Below are 9,569 nucleotides of genomic sequence, written 5' to 3'. Positions count from 1 at the left end.
AAACTAATTTCCTAGTATTCTAGCCCCACAATGGTGCGATGTCCCAAGGGTTAGGGTGAGCCAAAAAACCTTCATGTAAAATCTACGCGCAAAAACAACGCATAAGCACCAGCTTAGTAAGTTCAAATGGAAATCACAAACACTTACCTCATCCCACCATGTTTTTGGTCAATGTGTAAAGTTTAACTCTTTGATAATGATTGCATAAATGAGGAGGAATTGTAAAAAAAAATAATAATAAAATTCTCATATAGAGGTAACAAATCTAATTATTTATGCAATTACATTAATACCATCCATGGTATAAGAACTAATAAAATATGGTATTTATCACAGTGACAATAACACTCAATTTACTCCGAATAATCCATTTTCAATATTTTTATTTTTGTTGTCCTTAGTAAGCTTAGCAAAACAAATTTCATATATTTGGGGCAAACCAACCAAACTCTCTAAAATACTATGCTAAAAGCGTTATCATTTGAATACTATAGAAATGGATCTATATACACTTGCCTTATGGCATCAATCATGGTTTCAAACTGCATCTTCTAACATATGCATACCCTATTGACATGTCAACCATATCCTAGCTATTTAACTAAGTTTACAAAGGCATTATAAGATTCTCAATTCATTTTTTTTAAAAGTCACATTAACTATTTCATAACACTTTTATTGATATAAAATTTCAATGATCACAACCATAGTTATCACCACTTCATGAAACTTCATATTTAAGACAATATAATTCAATCATGGAAATTATGTCCACTAGTCATACATATCACTGCAAAACAATATAAAATTTTTGATAACTCATTAGTTTAACTATAGCTCCATTTCAACACTCTTTACACTTGGCCAACATTAAAAATTACCATTATGAATTAATATGCTAATTTATATTCACCCATTCAAGCACACAACACATTTAAACAAAGAAACTTGAAATTTCCACAAGAAATTACCATTAATATACCAAAATAAGAGAAAAGTCTCCTCAATCTACAAGCTTTCTCTTACATTGCTTGTAGTCCCTCTCTCTACTTCTTTCTCTTTATTAGACGATAAATACTTATATTAATAATAATAAATAGCCATTAATATGGCTTAACTACTTTCTAAGCAAATAAAAACTCAATTTAAACATGATGAGATGATGGAAAAATCATTTCTCTTACTCATAATCAAGCTTTCTCACTCTACCCAACAAACTTTTAAGTTGTGGTTGGAAGAAAATGATGAAGGAAACTAGCTGGAGTAGAGGTTTTTAGAATGGAATTTAAGAAAGAGCAAGGTTGGTGGTGAAATTTGAGGTAAGAATGGAAGAAGGAAGCAAGAAAATAGAAAAAGAAATTATCCTCCTACTTCAAGTGGTTGACAACAAGTGCAGGAAGAAGTCAAATCTCTTTATTTTGAATGCAGAATAATGGTCAAAAGTCGACAAAAAAAAAAAGAGTGGTCCAAAATAAACCTTTTTTGTAAAACCATGATCCAATGGCCCTCATTTAATGCCACCTTCATCTAATAACTCCAATTATAAACTCTTATAAATTGACTAACTTACTCCTCTAATGGTAAAATTGCACATCTTAAACACTTCTCACTAAGTCTATGACTCACTCAAGGACATTATTACCACACTTCAATAATAATTCCCAATGTCACACTCTACTATAAAATTACTAATTAATGTAAGTTTTATTTTTCGAAATTTTATTACACTTCCTTGAATAGTGCCACATAGGACATCATAATTTTTGGGATGTTACATCATTACTATGATAAAGTTGGTGACATTAGACCTTAATGTTATAAGCTCCTTAATGATTTGAGATAGGAGAAAAATATAAAGGTTGCACACAGTGTTCCTATATCTTAAAAGAAAATGTGGGTGAGAAAAGTTCAACATCCAATCAATTATGAAGATCAACGAGAGATTGATGCTCAAGTCAAACGTGAAGTTACCCTTGAAGACCATATTGAAGATAAAGGGATTGCCATGAATACTCAATTAAAGTTTTATAAAGATAAAGGTGTGCAAATTTGTGAAGATCATAAAGGTGGTAAAGGTCCCAATTGTTCTACCAGTTAGAATGCTTTTTTATATAGCAGAATGTCATATCCCCTTAATGAACTTTAAAATGGAGCAAGGGGAGTGTATTATCCTTAGTACTAAGGGAGAGTAAATCTTATTTGTTTTATGACTTGATTGAAAATTGAGCTATTGAAATGATATTGCTCGGGAACTAGCCTAACGATATTTATTGTTCTCTTTGATGGATTGTTTTAATAATTTTTTAGCCCTATGATAGGTGAGAAGTTTTGATATGATGAAGGAGATGTGTAGTTTGTTGTTGAATCTGATGTTACCTCACTAGAAGCCACATAGAATTCGCCACATAGAATTCGTATACTTCAACCTTGCACTAGTTTCACTGTTGAATAAGAGGAAAGGTTTGGTTGTGCATTTCATCTATGCTTTGTTCAATTCATCTTTAGATTTTTTTTTCAAAAGATGGAGAAAGGTGTAATCGAATTTAGTTAAGGGGTGTTTTGCTTTCTTGAATAATATTCCTGAGTTGATTCACATGTTATGCTGTCGTGAATGTATTTTGCTACTTTAGAACTTTTACCAAAAATCCAAACTTACACTGTAGCTTATTGAGAATTTTGATTGAGAATATATTTTGATTTTATTCAAGATAAATCAGAAGCAAAATTTATTGATAATCCCGAAATTTAATAAGTAAATATTCGAGTTTAATAACAATATTTTGGTGACAGTATCTCAGTTGATAATCTGAGGATATGGAGCATAAGAATAAGCAAAGCATTATCGGCGCTGTGTAGCCGATTTAATTAAAGCATTTTTCAGTTGGTATTTCTTGAGGATTATTTGATGATTTTGATCAAGATAAAATAGAGATAATTGAAGATCATATGAACAATAATTTAAGTCACTTGTCAACCATTTATGTTGTGAAAAACCAGCTAGTATTATCAAAATATTATCTCACTTATCCTTTACTTCTAGTTGAAGTCGTGTGGACTATAAACAGGTAGTAGTGGCATGAGATTAGCTAGTCGAGAGCTTAGAGAGCACGACTTGATTCCTTTGTGAGAAATTCCTTTTTGTGTTTTTATTTCACCTTTGAGTGTTTGTGCTAAAAAAGTAAAAGCTAATTACACCGATTTTGTAATGGCATACTTCATCGATGTAAACAAACATGAAAAAAATCATCAGATAATTCATAAATTTCTCATTTTGTTTTAATTTATTTATCATCATTTAATAACAAAGAGAACTGACTTAACATCAGCCTAGAGTAACAATGAGGCAATGGATTGAAGAACAACAGAAAGATCATGCACAGCTTTGTTTCCACTAAAGATTGGCGAATTGGATGCCTTTTCTGCAAAGCTGTTTTCACATGCCTGAGCTTCATTTCCAGCATCAGTTGCACTCTGAACAGCAAATTTGGGGTTGTTTTTCTCAATTGCATCAATTGCTACTGGGATATCAGCCTGGATAATGGTGTTATATGAAACAATGCAACCTTCCAAGGCCTTTTCCAAGGTGGGGTCTTTGACACTTTTAAGCAATGCTGAAATCTGATTCAATGTGGCAATGGCTTTAGCATTGACACTGTCAGCCACAATCCGAGCAAGCCCCGGCACATCCGCGGTCGAACTCCGGGGGTCGGATTTCAAAGTCAAGACGCAGAGATCGTAAAATGGAGTCTTTTTGCAATTGGTTTGAATCAGGTTGATGTCTGAGTAGCTTACAGTGAAAAATGTGAAGCAAAATACAGCTTCAAGTATGAATAAAGAGATGATTTTGGTCATATTTGGGTGGTGGGAATTTGAAAGGTAACTGGAATATCGCTTAACTTGCACGTAAAATGGCTTTGGTTTAAAAACAAAAAAACGTATTTATAGGCTCCAGAATGAATTTTCTCAATGAAGAAGAAATCATATATGGAGCAAAATAAGGCAAAAAAATTTGCTATACGTAATTTTGGCCCAAAGATTGTAATTGCCTTTTACAATAAAATAAAAAAAAAGTTGTAAGGTAATCCTGTCCTGACAAATTCTATTAATTCTCCAATTTCATAACAGTTGAAATAAAAAATTTGGATGCTAATTAAATAGAATTTACTAATTATAACGGTTAATTTTATATATATATATATATATATATATATATAATATGTAAAATTGTTTGAGGAAAAAAAATTAAGATTACGTAAATCATAACAAGTTAGACGTATATTTATTACCACGGGTTAATTTATCATTTGGTATAGGAGTTTGATCTCAAGGTTCAATTTGATACATGAATTTGGCTTCAAAATTTAATTTGGTACCCAAACCAAATGACATTATGTGACCAAATAGATGTTTGACACGTGTGCTCTAATAAAGAAAACATAAATACTTAATTGAAAAAAAAAAACTCAGATACTAAATTAAACATTGGAGACAAACTATGTACCAAATTAGGACTAAAAGGATTTCAAATATCAAAATAAAAATTAGATACCGAAATAAACATTAAAACCAAACTTAAGTACTAAATCAAGAAAAAAATTCAGATGCTAAATTAAACATTGAAACTAAACTTTGGTACCAAATAATGTATTAAAGATAATATAAATCTAATTTTAATTTTTTATAGGTAAGGGTTAATAATTTATTATCATTTATTCTCAAAAAGCAAAAATTTATTATCATTTAAAGATAAGATCTATAAAATCACTTGTCATAATTAATATTTCACTTTTCGCGTCTATTAAAGTTTTAACAAAATCTTTTTGTAAAAATTCTCAATTTAACATATTTATGGGAATCTTTTTATAGTATATATTGTCTATATTTAGAGCTCGTGGTTACCCTTTCTAACAATATTATCTCTAATGTTTAAATTTGTGTTCTCCCCAAAAAGTGCAATAAACTTTTAGGGATAAATGCTAAAATTATACATGAACTATGATTTAATGTGCAATTGTATATATGAACTTTGATATTGTGCAATTTTATACATGAAATTTTGATTTGATCCAATTCTTGTAAATTATTAACACAATTATTGATATAACATCATTTTATGTTTATATATTCCATACACAAAATAATTATATTTGTCCAATATAAAATAAATTGATGTATTTATTTCTTTAAATGTGTATGATTAAATTAAAATTAAAGTTTCAAGTATACATTTAAACAATAATTAGAGTTTCATATGTATAATTGCACCAAATTATAGTTCATATATACAATTATACATTAATCAAAATTTATGTATAATTTTGAAATTTATCCTAAATAATACTTATATATATAATTATAACCAAACATATTTTGTTCTAAAAATCATAGTGTACTTCATAATTATGCATTTAAAATTTTTAAATAAATAAATTCTCTCAGTTTTATTTAACTTAATTTAATTTTACTTGAGTTGATAATGTTGTTGTTAGGGATGATAAAAAAGCTCGAATCCAATGGATTTTGACTTTATTCGATGGGGTTAGGTTTTTGTTTGAAATTAGGTTGCAAGTCAAGTTAGGTTTAATTTTCAAATTAATCAAGTTCAGTTTAAGAAAAACGGACATACATAATATAAAAAATCATTATTCTATTTAATAAAATATATAAAAAAATAAAAGTGTAGCATATTGAGTAGGAGTTGAATATAGCTTTAATTTTTGGGGTCGATAAATTAATATTTAATTTTAAATTAGATAAAGTTATTATTATAACAAAAATAAATAAATTCTAAAACATTTAAACATTTATTATTTTTCAATTTAAAGATTTGAGGGTTAATAGACGGACATTTATTTTATCATATAATATTAATGAAAAATAAAAAGTAAAAGACATCAAATGGTCGAAATCTGAATGGTTATTATTATCTTCATATTACAATATCAAAGCGTCAATTAATTAAGAATAGGGTTATTATTGCCAACTACATAAAAGGGTTGTAACGAGCCTATTTTGCCCGGCCCGAGCCTAAACCAATAAACAATAAAAATATAAAATAAAATTCAAAGTTACTTAAGTCCATTTACAACATTAAAAACCCACTACACTACCCAGCTAGCTACAACCAAGCAGGCCCAATTCACCTATGGCCCAAACACAACCCAAAATCCTTAACCCAACCTCTGTTGGCCCAATAAGCCCAAAACATTAAGCCAACTCAGAAACCCTAGGGTTTTCGAGCTTCCCTCGCGCCGCAGCCACTGCCCATGTGCCTCAGCGCGCACTTCGCCTGAGGATCAACGCCCTTGCATGGAAGTGGAAACTCCCTCGCCCGTTGACCCTCCATGGACCTGCAAACATGGCAAAGAAAGGGAAACAGCAAAAAGCAGTGCTAAAACAGTAGCAAACAATAGATTTTTGTATTCGGCTATATAGCCACAAACACAAAAAAATTGTAACACACGATTAAGCAATAAAAAAAAAACAAAAAGGTGGAATTTCACTCTTTGTTCCTTTTTTTTTTCTTTATTTTATTTTTGCTCTCGAATCGATTTTTAAAAACCAAAGGATAAAAAGAGGGGAAGAATATGATCGGTCTTACCTTCGTCGAGTCGGGGAAGTCGGAATCGGAGGGCTCCTTTGGCTTTCTTCGACTTGCTCAGGGTTTTTTATGTGCTTGGGGCTTAGATCTGGAGTGAGGAGAGCGAAAGGGGCAAAAAGGGCTTCGTTTTGCACATCCGACCGCAGCGCACGGGGGTCGCCGGTGACGAATGGGCCGCGATCTGATGGCCGAAAATCGCCTAGGCCGGAGAAGCCTCTCCCTCTCTCCTTTTTTTTATTTTTTTATTTTTATGCACTGATGAAATTAAGATGTTTCAAAAAAATTTTGGTTTTATAGATATATTGAACGACGCCGTTTTGAGTTAAGTCCAATAACTCAAAAACGACGTCGTTTTATGCTATGCCCATGCGACCAACCCGAACCATCAGGATCCGCGTGCTTCTGCTGTGAATGGGCTATTTATGCCCGGGTTCCTTCCAAATTGGTTGTTATTTTGATTTAGCCCCTTTGTTTACCATTTTATTTTATAAATTTGACCCTATGACTTTGTTATTCTTTCCAATCGAATCCCTGACCCATCAGTGCACTGGAACACGGACGCGTGTCCAAATATTGGCTTTTTGCCCGATTGGTCCTCAAACCTCGTGTGTATTTTCATTTTCGACCTCGTATTTTTATTCTGTTATTCTATTTTAGTTTTTTATCTCTAGTTTCATTTTATTTTAATTTAGCCCCTAATCGGTTTGATTTTAATTCCTTATTTATTTATTTATTTATTTATCGGGTTTTATATATATTATTTGTTTCATATTTCATTTGTTAAATATTCTTTTATATATCTTTAAACTGTTCTATTGTTTATTTTAAATCATTTTTGTTGTTATTATTATTATTATTAGTTCTTACATATTATGTATTGTAAACTATTGATCATTTTAAACTTTATATATATATATATATATATATATATATATATATATTATTTGTTTCAAACTATCATACACATTATTCCTTTTGATTTTATATATGTATATATATATATATATATTTTTATATTTACTTACATTATTGTTGTCATTATTATTATTTTATTCATTTTTGAATGTATCATGCATTTTAAATTATTACCAATTTTGAATATTTTATACATATCATTTCTTTTAAATCATCATATGTAGTATTTATTTTGAGATTCTTATACGTATCTTGGTATTTTATTACATGTATACATATATATATATATATATATATATTTTATTTTAAACATTTTCTATGCATTATCTTATATCAAATTTCTTTTTCACATTATTTTTCTAAATATTTTGTATGTCATTTGAATTAAACTCTATTTTAAATTTTTATATATTATTTAGTTACATTATTTTATATGAAAATTATTTTAAATTCTTTTATTATTTATTGTAAACCTTTATTATTATTAATTTTAAGACTATATAGGTACTTATTTTAAACTTTTATATATTATTTTGGATTTATATATATATATATAGATATATTTATTTAAATTATTTTTGAACATTATTCATTTTAAGCTCTTTTGTAAGTTATTTTAAAGCGTCCTTTTTATTTTTATTTTATTTATTTATTTATTTATTTTGTGTATTATTCATCTTGATTCATTTAACATATTGTTTATTTGAAGTTTTCTTTATATATGTTACTTTATTTTGTGCCAAAAATATTATATATGTTAATTATTATAAATTGTTTTATATTCTTTACTTTAAATTGCCCTTTCATTTTAAAATCGTTTCATGTATTATTTATTTAAAACTGTTTTATTACTTTAAATTGTTTTATGTCCCTTTTAGAACTCAATTCATTTATTTTAAATATTTTATTTATTACTCATTATAAATTATTTCCTCATTTTATTACCTATTTTATACTTATATATACATATATAAATGTACGCATCATTTGATCTAAATTTTTGTAAATAAATGTATCATATTTTCTTAAATTATTTTATATATTATTGATTTTAAGGATTCATTTTTCACTTTATTTACTTTTAAAACTTAGTTATCATCATGTTAAATATTTTTCATGTTTTATTCGTTTTAATTTGCTTTATACTATATATTTTTAGATTGTCATATATGTTATTTATTTATTTATTTATTTTATTTGCTCCTTGATTACTAATGTTAACATTTAAATAATGCATGTTGAGTGATTATTGTCATTGTGTGTCCCTTAATTCATTCACTTGCATCTTTATATTTGTCGTACATTTGTGATGTTATTCTTGTATTATTATTTCATGCTCTATACTCTCTTTTATTTTATTTCGTTTAAATCATATCGTGCATCGACCTCAAATGTATTTGTCCAAACATGGACAGTTTTAATCCAAACAAATAATACACGTCGTTAAAGTATCGTACTTGCTATGGTTTAAAAACAAAATTTTCTAAATAAGGCAATGTTTTGCGTTTTGGAACATCGAAGAATTGTGTCCTAACTTACGGGGTTTCGATTTTCTCATTGATTCTAAATAGCCAAATATCCTTTTGAGTTTTAAAACACACGGAATTACAATTAAAATTAAAGACAAACTTGCGCTCGGGAGTTCATGGTATCGTGTCCTAACTTACGGAATGTGATACTCCGATATCTCGAGACAAGGAAATCTTTAGCAATCATTTTGAGCTAATTCAAGCGTTTTCAAAATCGACATCGACAAAAAAGGGATCGTATCTTGAATCTATTCCCGATTTTCAATTTTCGACATTTGGGCACTAAGTAATCAATTCGGTACCAGTTTTGGGCGTGACGAGGGTGCTAATCCTTCCTCGCACGTAACTGACTCCCGAATCCGTTCTCTCAGGTTTCGTAGACTGAAATTGTCGTTTTAGTAAACTAAAATGTTTTATTAAAATAAAAGTGATCCGATCACACCTAATAAAGATCGGTAGCGACTCCCGTTCTAATTTTCACTTTCAAATAAAGTCTATTCCCGTTTTCAAAAAAATGGTTTCGA

General features: G+C 29.0%; 1 protein-coding gene across 1 annotated transcript; it reads right to left on the bottom strand.

Moving 5' to 3' along the window:
• Positions 1 to 3,254: 3,254 nt before the first annotated feature.
• Positions 3,255 to 3,981, bottom strand: LOC108488930 (cell wall / vacuolar inhibitor of fructosidase 1-like). Its single transcript, XM_017793200.2, has one exon. It carries the CDS (start codon positions 3,850 to 3,852, stop codon positions 3,328 to 3,330), a length of 525 nt encoding a protein of 174 aa, XP_017648689.1. The 5' UTR covers positions 3,853 to 3,981; the 3' UTR covers positions 3,255 to 3,327.
• Between the last annotated feature and the right edge of the window lie 5,588 nt (positions 3,982 to 9,569).

This window comes from Gossypium arboreum, chromosome 10 (genome assembly GCF_025698485.1).
Source record: "Gossypium arboreum isolate Shixiya-1 chromosome 10, ASM2569848v2, whole genome shotgun sequence".
Classification (NCBI taxonomy): domain Eukaryota; kingdom Viridiplantae; phylum Streptophyta; class Magnoliopsida; order Malvales; family Malvaceae; genus Gossypium; species Gossypium arboreum.
This window is presented reverse-complemented; position numbering and strand designations above follow the sequence as displayed.

Excerpts from the sequence above, each read along its gene's own strand:
- LOC108488930 (XM_017793200.2), bottom strand. The coding sequence starts at position 3,852 with ATGACCAAAATCATCTCTTTATTCATACTTGAAGCTGTATTTTGCTTC.